This window comes from Drosophila ananassae, chromosome 3L (genome assembly GCF_017639315.1).
Source record: "Drosophila ananassae strain 14024-0371.13 chromosome 3L, ASM1763931v2, whole genome shotgun sequence".
Classification (NCBI taxonomy): domain Eukaryota; kingdom Metazoa; phylum Arthropoda; class Insecta; order Diptera; family Drosophilidae; genus Drosophila; species Drosophila ananassae.
Window position 1 is genome coordinate 9108659 of NC_057929.1, and position 15238 is coordinate 9123896.

Here is a 15238-nt window from a genome sequence, read left to right on the forward strand (position 1 = left end):
AGGAAAACATTTTGAACTCCGTCAGGATTGCAATGACCTCTCCCTCTCCCACCCACTTCCTCCCACCCACTCCCCAGTCCATTTCCCAGTTTTAATTCAATTTCATGGAGTGTAGAGTAACATTTTGAACTTGCAACTCCGGCCCCGAGTACTCATAAAGTGTCATCCATCGGTGGGCCGTTTACAATTAGGCGCAACTTTTTCCAAAATCCTCACACCCCTGTCGCGACAAACCCCTCGGCCTCTAAGGTTTTAAATATTTTGCGTGTAGAACTTTTTCTTTGGTTTCTGGTTTTTATTTTTTTTCTTACTTTTTTGACGTTGTGGCATATATATTTATAATTTCCCGGGAGGGCCATTTCTAAGCAACATTGCCTGCTTGGCCCTTGTCCCCAAGTTGTTTTTACACCAAATTTGTTGAATTTTTATGCGTATTTTTTTCGAGCACTTGAACTAATAACCAAAAGCGTGATATCAACTGGGAATGGTATTACTTGAAACTTGACCCACAAAACTTTTAAGAATTATTTGATAAGAATACGGAATACATGATTAAATAATCTGGAAATTATGAAAAACAAACTGTGATTTTAAGATCTACATTATAGGGAAGATGTATGCTATTTTTTGAAGAGTTCCACATGCATAGTTTCCACTTTCAAGCTACAAGATTTCCTCATTAATTAGAGGGTTCAAAGTTGACAATATGAAAATTATACGACCACCGGCTGATGCTCCCCCATAGAGCAGTTTCGGAGTCTCTATATGTCCCGAAAACAGAGCACTATAGTTTTGCATAAACTGCGGGGCAGGACTAACAATGCGTGAAGAGAATGTGAGAAAAGGTTAATTAATTTATGTCGCACATGCTTAATGCCCATTCGGGGACTGGGACCACGACTGCTAGTTTCCTGACACATTAATGGACACATCCGACTCTACGACTTTTCGCTTATTTCCACCTATGATTAAAACTAGGCATGTTTGTCCATTTAAGCCCTTAATTTGTGTCGTAAATCACTCCAAAGTCGGCGCCCACCTTTCGCACCTTGAAGGGCCATGGAGTGTGGGGATTTTGAGGGCATTGTAACGCCTATTGGGCTAATGAGTCTAATTGGGGTTGAAAATGGCCCGAAATGTGTAGAAACCCTTTTTTTGAGAGAGTCTTTAGGACATGGATATGGATATAGATATGGAGCTGTTACCAGAAGGTGTCATCTTGGCCCATCATTAGCGCCATTTGTTTTGGCCCAGTGGAGTGCTAAAGAGGTCAGAGGTAAGGGGAGAGGCCAGTTTAAAACCGGTTCATTTGCATATCAAAGGCCATAATCAACACCTTGCAACTCATATACTTACAGCAACTTTTTATGGGTTTGCAGATGGACAGGCATGAACATGGATGGCATTTGCAACAGCCACATATTGACAAGCTCCATTTGCAACTTCATTTGCATGCCACACACTCTCTTGCCTCACACCTGTACTGTACTCTACCCCCCCCCCCCAGGTGAGACTTGGACTTGGGGTCGTAAGGCGTAATATTATGAGTGTTGCATTAGCGGTAATTGGCTATGCTGCCGGCAAAAGATACAAAAGTATCTGCAACATTAAACGTGAGAAATCCACACTGAACCGGTTTTAAATCTCTTCTATTACGGAAATTATAGTATTTTCTTCGTTTAGTTGAAATCACTGGAGAGATGCCTCCCGGCAGATCCAAGCCCTGCCATGGCTGGGAAACGTTTTGGAATTGAAACAGTCTTGAATGTGGCTCCACACTGTCCTTGCCCATCCCCACGCCCCCACACCCGGACTCTCCCCCCATCCACAACTTTTTGCACCAACTGGACGAGGCGAAATTCTTGCAGCTGCGCAGTGCGGAATATCCTCTAACTTCCAAGTTGGAACCCCAAACGATTCAGGGCGGAGTCATCGTGGCATTGGCGGGCACCTTTCCTCTGGCTTATATCGGGATTTAGGTGCAAATACCCACACACCCACACACATACTGTCACAGATAGAGAGCACTTTCCCCTTTCCATTTTCCGGTTTTCCCGTCGGAGACTACCCCTTCCATCAGCGGCAATCCGTTAAATATTTTAATGGCTAACAAAGGCATTTTTCGCAACGAATTTATTATGATTCAAGACAAATATTTGCTGCAGTTTCGGGCTTTAAATGTTTGTTCCGAGGATTCTGGGGGAGAATAAAGACAATTTTAATGAGCAAGGGTAGAAATTAGGGGAATAAACTAAGGAAACTGGTAAAAATATCAAAATGTCAAAAGTAAGGATTGTTAAAAAAGATAATATGCCTGCAATAAACATTATAGATAATACAGGTTACCGTTTAAACTGATTTACAGTAAATATTGTTACTAAATGATCTCAAACTCAGATATTTGTATTTAATCATTCATTTAAGATAAAAGAATCTAAGTTTTGCATTGTCTATCATAATATTCAGGTTTTATTCTAAGAATAAAAACAAATATTAAACGAAAGTTCATGAGGAATAAAGGACTATAAGGAAAGAGAATTCTAGGCTTAAAGTCTTACTCAATCTTTTTATTTTAAACCTTTATTAAAATAATTTCATCAGTATCTTTATTATTTTGTATTATTTTGTATTATTTTGTAATAATAATAATATTGATAACTCAACTATAAATATTATTATGAATTTTTGAAAGAAGTATTATCCCCCATCGGTGTTAAGACTAGTAACTCAGAAACCCCAAACAATCAAAGATTCCTTTAACTGTTATTTCCAAGTTAACTTTTGCTTGACCAAAACAAAAAACTATATCTTCAATTCTTTCGTTTTATTCCTTCCAGCTGATAACTCGAAGACATAACCATTTGATGCTTTGTAATGGCTGCCGGGGAAACTTTCAAGTGTCAGAAAACAACGATTATTGGCCTGGAGACGAGGTCAGGCCAGGAGTAGAAGAGGGCCCATTCTTTTTTACGATGGCCATACTGCGGTGCGAATGTGGCTCACATATGTTGTCCTGATTGTGGGTAATTGTCATGTAATAAAAGCCATCAACCAGCTCCGTATCTTCCAGCCTTTAGTGGATGATGAGGCCATTCGCAGTTGCAACCCCCAGAAGTGTAGATGACAACTATTCGAGTCAGCAGATTTTTCAAAAGATTTTATTCTCTGTAAAGTGGGGGGTGGACTTGGGTATGGATGCCCTGCTTATCTGCCCACTCTCTCACCTGTGTAATTATTTCGGACCTTAACCCACTCGTAAATTATGTGTGATCCCTATAGCTAATAGGTAATTTATGTCCTGACCGCAAAAACAAACCAACACACACCTAAAAAAAAGGACAAACTTTTCCCACAAAACACGGAGTGGAAGTGAAACAAATGTCCACGGATTTGGTGTCCATTAGCCTTTGGGTTGAAATGCCATCTTGCCGGACTTGCTGACCAAAAAAAGTGAGATATTATATGTTACCCACATCAGGTCCTTTTTGCAATCTAATTACAATGGCCTTGGGCAAATGATACCCCAAGAATCTTTCCCCTTTTTTTCCCAAAAAGCCTCCCCCATATTTTGGTGCGCAAGTTGTACAACTTTAAAGTCACTTTAAATAATCCATTAGCAATGCCTGCGTAGACAACAAAAAATGGGAGTAAGAGACTTAAAAGCTAAAACCTGTTGAGTTACATCTCAATTCCCCAAACACTTGGCTAACTAAAAAGCCAAAGGAACACCAGCGAAACCCCCCCAAATCCTTACCCCTTTTTGGCTAAGAATTCACTTTGTCTTGGCACAGATTATGGCTGCTTTGAATAACAATCGATGGCGCGACATTGATGGAGAATCCTCGAGTAAAAGCATCCTTTGTCCTGGCTCTCCTAGTCCTGGCATTTTATTACCGTCTGGAGTGGCTGCCTCCGAAAAGCCATAAATGCTTTTTGTCATTTCGAATATCGATGGCAAAGTGAATTTTTACGATGGATATACAGTCTGTTTGGCGGACTCGATCTTAGATTTTGGCGAATAAAAATTCGTGTGACCCCTTTAGCTACAAGATCATTAACATAATCATCAGCACCATCGGAGATTGGGCGATTTGTTCTAGGTTGATTGATGGAGTTATTCAATCGCCAGCAGACTGGGTCAATGGATTCTCATTAAACCAATTTCGATGTGCATATTAATGAGCTACACGAGAGCGTTCACAGGTGACATAATCAACACCGAACATGTCACAAATTATTAACTTGTTTGAAATATATCTCCGGCACTTCATCTACTGCACAGCATTACTGTCAAAATTTCCTATTCGCGACTTCAATTATAAGATTATAATCCACATAAAAGCTAACCTTGTTCGGCGTATTATTGAACTTTATGTTCCTGCTCTGAAATCTCATGTTGAGCTGCTTGTCGAGTTCTAAGATCCAAAAAACAAAAAAACCAGAAACCACAAACTAGGAACAACATTGAGTCATCGGCTTTATGACTTCCATATCTTCCCATCTGAATACAATTGAATTATAATTATTTTGCTGGCAAAAGTTTATTTATTTTTAAACCCCGGTACTTCGGGTTGTGCACACGCCGAGTGCCCAACAATGTGCAGTGTCTGCGACTTTGACAATTATCATAAATAATTCCATTACAATGATTAGTAATGCACGTCTAATGATGGCCGTTCAAAATTGATTGATTCTCTCTTATAACTATTGGATACTCTTTATTGGTATTAAGTTTAATGACGGATAAATAACATTTATTTGATGAGTTAAGAGTGTAGACTTTAGTGATTAAAAATAATTTTAGAGGTAAAAAGTGTTACCTCTTCTTATAAATCTTTTATAGGCGGATACTAAATTTAAAGGCAAATTACTTGGGTAATAATAGTCAGATTACCTTGCTCAAAAAAGATAAAAACCAATTGTGTTGGTTTGCTTATCCATTTCATTTTAAAATTGGCAAACTCATGGATACTCTGTGTTTTAATTAAGCAAAATACTATCTATTAAATGTGTTAAGGTTTTAAATAGAAGATCTTCATTAACATAAGTACCAAATAGCACTATTTATATTAATGTGTGTATTTTAGATGGTTCATACTTATTGCTTTATCAGAACACAAAGTTGTTACACCTTTTTCTAGATAAAACTATCTAAAATGTATAATTTAAGTACAAAAAACCATAAACTTTAAATTTGTTAGAGCATAAATGGCCAGCAAATTAATCAATGAGGTAATCAGCGACAAGCCATCGCGAGTTAAACACGAAAATGAATCAAAATATATTTGATATACCCTGACCCACTGTGCAGGGACTCCTATGGGAGAATTAAGGGGGGAATTATGGGGGCATAGAGCTGGAATCGTAGACGGATTGACAAAAGACGAAACAAAACTAACAAATTTTTGGCCCATTATTTGTTCTGGCTTCTCCGCAACAGAAAAAAAAGCGCGAACACAAAAAAATACCAAAACACTTCATTATAAACAGATCGTGATGTCTGAGGGGAGATTTGCGGAGTAGGAGCTTGGGGCTTGTGGGAAGGGGATCCAGGTGTTAGGGGGGGTGATCACCCAGCTCATAAGCTTACACCGATCGCTGGCAGCAAGCGTTTTCAGTCGTCAAACGGCAGCATCCAACACAAGTCGCTGGTAGCGGAACCCCCAGAAGCACTAGTCATCAAAAAACAACATTGTTTACCTCGGTGATCTTACAAGATGTTCAGCACTCATCGGCTTATGGTAATTGTGATGGATCGCCCACCTTCAATCGGGCCAAAGAGCGAATAAAGTTGGCAATTTAATGTTTTTAGCTTTTCGTTGAAATAGAGCTTACTTTATTGACACATTAAAGGAGGATCTTTTGTTTCAAAGATTCAAATGATTTCTTGCCAGTTTAAGAGGACCTTAGATCCTTGAAGATCTCTATTCAAAAATAAAAAATTCCAAATTAGCTCTTAAAAAGTACTAACAATCGTGCTCCCATATAAAGTTCTATGAAATGTAGACTTCTAACTTGGCTTATAAAGTGTAAAGTTACAAATAACTGATTCCTTCTCATATTTTTAAACAATCAAACCAGCTATCATGCTTCTACCTGTGCGTCCTACTAAGCGTATCCCAGGCCATCGAGGAATCATCCACCGACATCGAGGAGGATGTGATCAAGATTCAGAATGAAACGCAAAAGGTGATCAGAGTACATCCGCACGACCTTCCGCCCAAAAAGGACAACACCGGCAGCCAAATTAACTCGGCCCTGTTCCAAATCCAAACCCTGCGTCCTGGTAGTGCCGGCGGGTCATCCACGGGATCGCCCCGTCAGTATGTGGACTCGAAGCAGATGCGCAAACGTCGCCCCCGGCCGGCCAAGCTCCTGCGCGAAGATGGGGTTGCCAGTGGTGAAGATGCGACGCTGCCAGCTATGAAATACCCACTAAAAGCCTTTCCCAAGCAGAAACTAAAGCAGCAGAAGGAGCTCAGGTTCGATCCTAGCGGGGACGGTGTGTCCCAGGGGGAGGAGAGCCAGGTATTGCCCGTCCAGATGACACCCGGACCGTATCCCATCTACTACGTGGTGTCCAAGACGAACGGTCGCTTCGGCAAGTTCCCCATCAAGTCGTTCGGCTCGCCGGCGGAGTTCTCCAAGTATCTGGTGAAGAGCAAGGCGGAGCCCATCACCCGGAGCCAGCGATTCGAGGTGATCTTGTGATCTTCCACTTAGTCAAAATCTAAATTATTGTCCCCCCTCCCCCTTAATCGTTAGTCTTAATTATAATCATAAATGCTAATTGCTAATTGCTTAATGCTTAATGCCTAATGCCGTAATAAACCTTATGTCTAACTTTAAAAGAAAAAACTTTGCCAAAAGAACAGAAATACCCGAAAATCCGTTTGAGTCATAAGTCTAAAAATTGTGATCTCTGGTCTCCCTTAATTGTGTTCGGGGGGCCTTTCGGGTTTGGTAATTACATGGAATCTATCTTCATCTGTGACTCCATCCGTGGAGTTTGGTTAACTGTTTTTGGTAGCTGTTAACTGGCCTTGTCATATGCTAATTTCCTGGCGAATCGAATAATTAAGCATCGCAAAACCCATAACTATTGTCTAGCATTTACATACACACTGCGCGTCAGCAACAATAGATACAAAGATACAAAGATGCGCAGATACATTTGATTTATGGCATTCCCCATTTCGTCGGCTTTCTTGCGAATATCATTCCAAGTGTCGTTTGCCTTTGTCTTCGTCTTCAACTCTTTTGTTGGCCATTCTTGGCCAGCTTTCTTCGGCGGAGGTAGAACTTTCTCCTCTCCTAATACGGTATCTAGAATAGTTCTTTTGATTGTGGGGACAGGGCTGTATTTGTTTACTCCTCAAAGTATATGTTATATAAATTATAAATAATATAACACTTGTAATTAGTAGATTATTCCGGAAATCCATCTGCAATCAAGACTGTCAGACACTTTCCACTCGACTCCACAAATCAAAGACAAACCAATGGAGGTTGGCAAGTAATAATTGAGATTTTTATGGCACACATGTATCTCAGGGTTGGTGTGTATCTCTAAGCCTGGTTAATCAACCTGGTCCTGCCCCAACCCCCAGGCCGATCCCCGCCACCAAATGACTGCACTTCCCATTACTTTTGCTCATTTCGACTCCGGCGAATGTGTAATGAACTTTTGTGGGCATGACGAGAACGCTGAACAAAGTGTGATATCGAAATTTCCCAAAGGATTCAACGCCATATTTTTGCCAGCCACGAAAAAGATTACTTTCTTTCGGTCTGACTCTCTCTGTCTCGCCCTCTGCCTTTGACTGTGCGTGAAAAATTCAAGGAAAAATCAGAAGGAAAACTCCCCAAAAGAAAGTCTTGAAGCACAGCAACTAGCAAGCTCAACTTTTCCCGGGACTCGTATAATCAAGCGTAAAAATGCGAAATTAATCAACTTCCGAGTCAACGTCTCAAGTTAACAACGCACAAGGAATTGAATTAAAACTTTTTTTTTCCGTCCTCCGCCCCCCAATGGAACCCTCCCCTGGATGGGTTCACCCCTTTTCCCCCGGCTCTGACCGTTCGGGTTATTCAATTATGTATTTGCGCTTGTCCTGCAGTAAAAAATTACAATCCACAGGACAAGTCAACAGAATTATGAACACGCCTGGGCAGTAAAAAAAGTAAATAAAATTCCAACTCCACCGAAAATGGTACAACAAAAAAATGCAAGGATATATATATATTTTTCAAACTTTCCACGGCGACAGAAATGAAATTTTTTCCATGATTTTGTCCTGTTCTTCCACGGGCTTGTCGGGTGAGTTTCTTTTCTGCGGTAATTGCAACGTCTCGGTGTCCTCGGGGAAATGTGAAACAATAAATGAAAATAAATGAATTTTTGTTAGCCCAATGGCCAGCCAATAGCTGGAGGGCCAAAACAACCGAAAAAAATGTAAAAAATTTCATTAATTTCCAGCTTGGCGGCTAACCGCCAACTTGATGTCTTAACTTCATTTGGCTGAAACGTTTGCCCAGCGGATGACATTTGACAGCCAGTTCGAAGTTCGAACTGCTCACGGATTCAGGACCAAGGACTATGGTCCTCGAAGTAGTCGAAAGCCATTTGATCAAAAATTAATGTGTAGTTTGGAACATTCTGTCACATTATACGCGTGTCAGACGGTTTAAAGGGTTACAAATTGGGCAGCCAAAGACAACATCGCCCGATGGCGGGGCTTGGGGTTGCAGGTAGATGCTGAGGGTTGGAAATTGTCAAGAAATGCTACCAGCACCTTGGTAAAAAGCAAATAGAAAATTTAAACCAAACAATACTAACGTAAAATTACATTTTAAATACTAAGGATAAGTTTTCAAAAAGTCAATTTTTGAACAATACTTTCAGATTATTTTTATTAAGTTTCATGCGTATATCTCAGCTACTATCTCGCCGATTTTTTAGCGCCATTTATAGCAAGACTTGTAGATCAATTCTCTTCAATTTTCCATTGAAATCTCATAATGAAATTTATCACTAATTTTTATTGAATTTTTCTGGGCAACCCCCTTTAGAAAATGGAAAACACGATGAGTATGAAAATATATCTCACTGCAAAGACTATATCTTGGTCAATATCCATCCGATTTTTAAGCGGAGTACCTTAAAAGATACGTAAAATAATTCTCTATAAAATGCTTAAAATATTTTTATTTAAAACCCTTTTTAAACCACTGTTCTCTAGTCCGCATAGGCATTGCTGCTGCATTGGCATCGCCGCCAACTTTCGGGCCCATAAAAAATGCTGCCCTCATGTCCTCGAGACGTTGTTACTGACAGGCCAGGAAGCAGGACCTGGAATACAAACTTTCCGCAAGGCACGCCAAATAAAAAAAAAACAAAAAGGTGACCCCAGCAGGCCAAGATCTGCAGAGGGGTGGACCAAAAGGAGCTCAGGCTGGCCGAGAACGACGCTGCTTAAATATTAATGCCTCGAGAGTCTGTGGGGCAGGCCATGAATAAATTTTTGGCTATGAATTTTCAATTGCAAGCATCGCCCCCTTAAACTTTGTCCGTTTGCAATTTAATCCACGACTTTAAGAGTGTCAACCGGCGGCAGGTGAGCTGTATTCCAGGTGCGATTAGGTGTCAGGTGAGTCACCGCAGCCAAACCGCAAAGTTGAAGCCAGGAACTGGACTAAAATCCAACCGGAAAAAGGTCAACACTGTATTGAATGCGATTCGATTTTCACATCCGTTTCCTGTGGCAGTGAAAATGGCGACCCCAAAAACTCAACTCCCAACGCGTGGGAACTTTACGATCCTGGCCAGGCTAAAATATGGAATGAGCGGCGGAGCAGGGCGGGGTACGTGCGTATGGCGCCAATTGCCAAATGACCGCAAAAACTCAGAGGTCGAGTACCAGGCCATAGATGGCCCAATAAATGCTATTTGATTATACACTGAAAATAATTGCATTACGTTTTTTATAAGTTAAAAAATGTATATTAATTTTAAAGTCTTTCATATATAAATTTCATGTAATTTAATTAAAATTATGCTTCCTTCTAATAATATAATTTTTTCCAGCATTTTCTGACTGTGCTGGTTTGGGGACTTAATCAAAAACCAAACTCCTGGCGGAAGGGCTCTACTTATTCCCCCAATTCACCTCCAAAACATCCGTATCACCCATCACGAACCTGAACTGACATTGCCCACTGATTTTATTTGCTCATCCGGAGCACTTTATGAAGCTTTTATTTGATTTTTATGCCAGCCGCTATTTCCATTTCTGTAATTGAATTGTCATTGTCCGGACGCAGCACGCAGCTAACCACTGCCCACAGCTGGCTGGTGCTGGTGCTGGGCGTTCGTCCTTTTGGGATGGTTATCCTTGTGGTCCTGGTTGGTCAGCCTTGACGCCGCCTGTCCACCCGTTCGATTTGTATGTCCGAGCATGTCAAAAACGGTTTTGCGCTTGATTGGCGCTCGGACTCCCGGACAAACACCCAAAGGTATACAAAAGTGACGGACCTGGACAGAAAGGGACATGGGACGGGGCCAGGACACGTCCAGGAGAAAAAAAGGGTTGCGGTCACAAAGTTTTCGCCCCAAGGCCATAGAACTGGTATGAAAGTTACAAGTTGGAAGTGTCCATTCATTGGCAAATTGCCGCAATTGATGTGTTTGGATGGGCGGATGGAGCAGGATTCAAGGTGGTTGTGTGGCTGGGTGGTGGTTTTGTGGGTGATGTGCTAAATTGTCACAACAGAGAAGTGAGCAAATAAAAGTGACAGAGCCATTTTTTAGTTTTGGTTGGCAGGAGAAAGTGTTTTCCATTTGGAGAATACTTGAGATACCTGCTGAGGTTGTGTCTATAAAAACAAGCCCTGGACGGTCATCAAAAGCACTGATTTTTGTGACGAAAATTAAAGAGAACTGATTTTTCTTTAAACCTGAGAAAATTTACAAAAACCTACGTGATAGCTAGGAATTGCTCTGCCAATTTGCATCCGATCATGAAACAACATACCATTTTGAAATCAGCGAACCTTCTACCACATTTCCCCATTCAAGGAATTGCTTAAAAGTTAACGGGTACCCCCATGAAATTATGGAGAGAAGGAGAGAAAATGTCCAATAATACCAGCCATTTAATTCAACTACTATCCCTTTGTTGCATATTCTCATATATCATTTTCAATACAAGCCCTCTCTACCTACCTCCTCCTAACAAAAATATATTCCCCCTCAAGACACCTGTTAAAAAATGCAAACTCGCTTTTGCACACTCTTCGATGCCCATTTCGAGGACAATTTGAGCAGTTTTCATATTTAAAATTCCCAAAATGGTGCTACGTGAGATAATAATCGTTACATTTAATGGGTTTCCAGGTCCTGGCCTCTAGATATATGTATTTCGCATTCGAGATACTTTCAACACCGAGCAATTTTCGGTGCATAAAAACAGGCAATGCTAACAACCCACTCCGCACACAATCCATTTCTCGAGGAGATAAATTTTGAAAGAAAAAGGGGTTTCTTGTGCTGAGTTTTAGGCCAACTGTTGGGCAAAGTTGGCAACAACCCCGGGGCTGTTGAACTTCCGCCGGATGTGCCATTAGCCGGAGCTGATCCAGTGGCAATCGGCATAAAACATAATGGCATAATCGAATGATAATTTAATAAGACCCAAACGGTGACGTCAACATTTGAATTGTGGTCGTTTAATTGAATCCTCGCCGTTGTGCTCCACTTCCTACCACGCTTTTTAACTCCTTGAAGATCTCGAAATCGTCGTAGGTTGAGACTCGGAGCCGGAATGGATTGGATTGTGTTATTCATATCGATGTGTGTGCATAATCAGAATGAATGTTCACCGGGGGAATTGCTGAGTTGTGAGAGGTGGTTGAGACATGGAAATACACACACACATGACCTCCTGTTGGAGCAATTCGTTCCGACAACTCCTGGCCTACGTGCCTTCCCCTTGTTCTTCGCTGGCCAACGTAATTCAATTTGCATGCACTCATGAATAATGCAACCAGGAAAATATCCAAATAATTCTAATGGACTTTGGCTAAAATATTTATAAAACAACATCAATGAAAACGAAAGAATGCAGGGTCTCGAGAGTGGGTGAAAGGATATTTACGAAGGGATTTTTAAAGGACACTTTGAATAACTTAAGAATCATGGTTGCAAGTACTTAGCCCTAAAGGATACTTAATCAAGCGAGGACTTTAAATTACAAAAATACAAATATCCGATTTCAGGCAAATATTTGCCGACCAAGAACTCCACGAATCAAAGTGGGAGACTCCTGTCAAGTGTGGCTTGTCCTTAATGTCTTGGCAAACAACAGTATTCAAATAGGCGGGATGCTTGTGGCTAGCCAGGAAATTGGCCAACTCCGGACCCGGGAAGAAAGCCCACTAAGAGACAAAACAGGAAAGCAGCCCAGGACCGAATTGGCTGCCCGATCCTGTATATTAAAAATAATATGCAAAGTGCGGGGACCTGTTGAGATTTTCACAATTCCCAGAACAAATAACATATTCACATATTGTTGTGCGAACGCCACCGCACCTCCTCCGCCTCCTTTTGCATCCTCCTGGCTGGCTGTCTGTCTGTGTCCTGTTTGGTCCTTTCTTTCTATATTTGTATGGGGTGGGTGGGTGTCTGTGTTGGGCTTGGTTTTTCGGTTTGTGTTTTTCTTTTGTTCTTGGGGGTCTGCTTATGATTTATCATCGCCGACACCAAAGTTATATCTTGAAGATTAAAACAAGGAGCGCTGCTTTTAGCTACCATCCACCGTCCTTCATCCTTCGTCCTGTTCATTTACCTAATGTGACAACTTTAATTTGACTCCAGCCAGCCAAGAAATTCCGTTAAGTGGCTTTCATATTTAACATTTTGATGGGGATATGGGATGATCAGGGTTGTGGAATTCAACTTCGAATTTGAGGAAAGTTTTCCGCTGGAAATTCTAGTTTTGGCAATTCAAACAGAAACCGAAACTTTCCCCGCTTCTGAACTCTAATCCCATTTGGTTTCCAAAGTTTCTGGGATGGCAAAGTTACTTGTGTGTGTTCTCTGGTCCTGGAACTAAATAAATTAGCCAAAGGCTCTAGCTCCGACTTCAAGAACTTCCCTTACTTCAAGTTCCAACTCCAAGAGACCGCAAGCCACACACATTATTAATAATATTTATGATTGAGTGACTGGGCGGTGGTTTGCATTAGAGGGGATGGTGCACCATTTTGGTTGAACAATATGGGGTCTTACACCAACCGCCAAAAACCTATTAAAGATTTTAGTAGAATGAGAATGGGTAGTTGACCACGTTTGAATATCTGATGCTAATGACCAAGTTTTGTTTGGAGGTATAGAGGTTATAGAAGTAGCTTCTTTAAATTGAATTTCATCCTTGGTTCCATCCCATTTCCTTTCAAGCGCTTATCAGTTCTTCTGGCTGGAAATCTAAGAAAGCTTGTCAGGGGAAATCCGGAAAAAAATCCATTGTCTACTTTTCAGGATCTCTTCTGCCCTAAAAGTATCTGAAGCTGGGTTCATCTTTATATGCATGTTCGCACATCCATTAATCCGTTCCCGGAACACAACGCGAAAAAGCTAAAAAAAAAAAGGCGATGGGGGAACTGGCAAAGGTGGGGACCCCGAATGAACCCGAATGCAGTCACTGGGGAGCGAAGGAATTTATGGTATAAAAAATGGATTTGCGATGTTTTCGCTGCGCAAATTAAATTTATTGCCGCGGATACTTATCCGTGGGCCCATTGTTCGTCCGGAAACGTTAGCTACACGTATGTTTAACGTATGTGTGGGTGTGAGGGGTACAAGGTTCTGAATCCGCCCACAAATTTATTCGCGGCTTTTCGTGGCGCCTTCCCCGTTTAACAAATGGAAATGGAAAATTATGAAGCAACGTGCCCGGAACTGTAAACATCCTACTGTTGCTTTTTTTCCCGGCTACTGTGCCCACATAATAAATGTACCTGCCTAAGTGAACGCAGTAAAAAATTGAAAATTAAAAAAGCGGCAAACAGACAGCTGCACGCTCTTCTGAGTCCCCCTTGGATTTGCTGCACTTGCCGCGACAATGGCACAACCACCCAAAAAACCACCCACTCACCAGCCTCCCACCCACCGCCGCAGACTAAACGGAATAAGCGTTAATGCTTCGTTTGAATGAATTTTTGATTGCGTTGTTTACGATTGAATTTACTTCCTGGCAGGGAATTATTTTTGTTCTGTTTGCTTGTATTCTATTTTTAAGGTTTTGGGGGGGAGTGAGCATAAATTTCGCAAAACTCCAAACTCCGGCGGAATTTTGGCTTTTGCGAAATCCGTGCTAAATTTTTTATGTACGCCATGTTTGAAGTTAACTGTTGTTTACAGCTTACCAAGCTCTCCAAGGAGAGTTTTCCACTCCTGATCTGAGATAATGCAAATGGCAAAAGAAAATTGTCAGTGGGGCGTGGAAATCGTCTTAAACACTCCTCACATTTAATAAACATTAAGGTCGAATGTGGATAATAAGATTAAATAGGCGATAAATTCGGATAGGATATAACAATGGTATATTTTAAAGTCTCACATCTTAAAGATATATATTTCAAAAAGAATAATTCAAAAACCATGATTGGAAGTAAACTACGAAATCTCGTTATCAAACTCCCAAAACCCACCTACTTGATGTTATCCGCCTACTGGCCAACGTAACGAGAAACCAATTAATCTCTATCAATGCCCGGACTTTGCAGGCTCAGGCTCAAGGATCAAGTGACAAGACATCGACTGGCTTAACGGACAATCCATGAAGTGGCTGAGAAGCGGACAGAGGGGATGCTGAAGGATCTGAGATGGAGACGGGGCCTGACGTCTACGACTCCCTGGAGTGCAATCGGAAATGGACGCCAATGAAACAAATGCAGGCACGTAAAAAAGTCAAAGACCACGGACCGGCAAAGGTTGATAAGTACTATGCCCTTCAACCCCCTCTGAATTATCCCATTTCCGTAGAACTTCCAATTGTGCAACGCGTGGTATGAGTAATGAGAGAAACGGCAGAATGTCCAAAAAGGGAAAACGATTTTCCGGTTCAATCAGTTCTGATTTAAATTGCAATTATTAACTTCAAATAAGCAAATCATTTGTGTGAATGGTAAATGGGAAGCAATGTTACCTCTTTGGTCGAATAAGGGATTATTTAACACA

At 41.2% G+C, this 15238-nt stretch overlaps 1 protein-coding gene across 2 annotated transcripts; it reads left to right on the forward strand.

Annotated features, from left to right (window-relative positions):
* The first annotated feature begins 5600 nt into the window (after window positions 1-5600).
* LOC6495980 lies at window positions 5601-6851 on the forward strand. Of its 2 annotated transcripts, XM_014908087.3 has the most exons (3): window positions 5601-5741; window positions 6082-6400; window positions 6457-6851. In XM_014908087.3, exons 1-3 carry the CDS (start codon window positions 5718-5720, stop codon window positions 6492-6494), a joined length of 381 nt encoding a protein of 126 aa, XP_014763573.1. In that variant the 5' UTR covers window positions 5601-5717; the 3' UTR covers window positions 6495-6851. The 2 variants fall into 2 exon arrangements, with proteins under 2 accessions (XP_014763573.1, XP_001959967.1); XM_001959931.4 differs by having other exon boundaries at window positions 6082-6851.
* The last annotated feature ends 8387 nt before the right edge of the window (window positions 6852-15238 follow it).

What these genes read in the sequence shown, in the direction of transcription:
- LOC6495980 (XM_001959931.4), top strand. Translation starts at nt 5,718, where the DNA reads ATGTTCAGCACTCATCGGCTTATG. An exon ending in TCAGCACTCATCGGCTTATG is followed by an intron (nt 5,742 to 6,081) that starts GTAATTGTGATG and finishes CAATCAAACCAG; the next exon opens with CTATCATGCTTCTACCTGTG.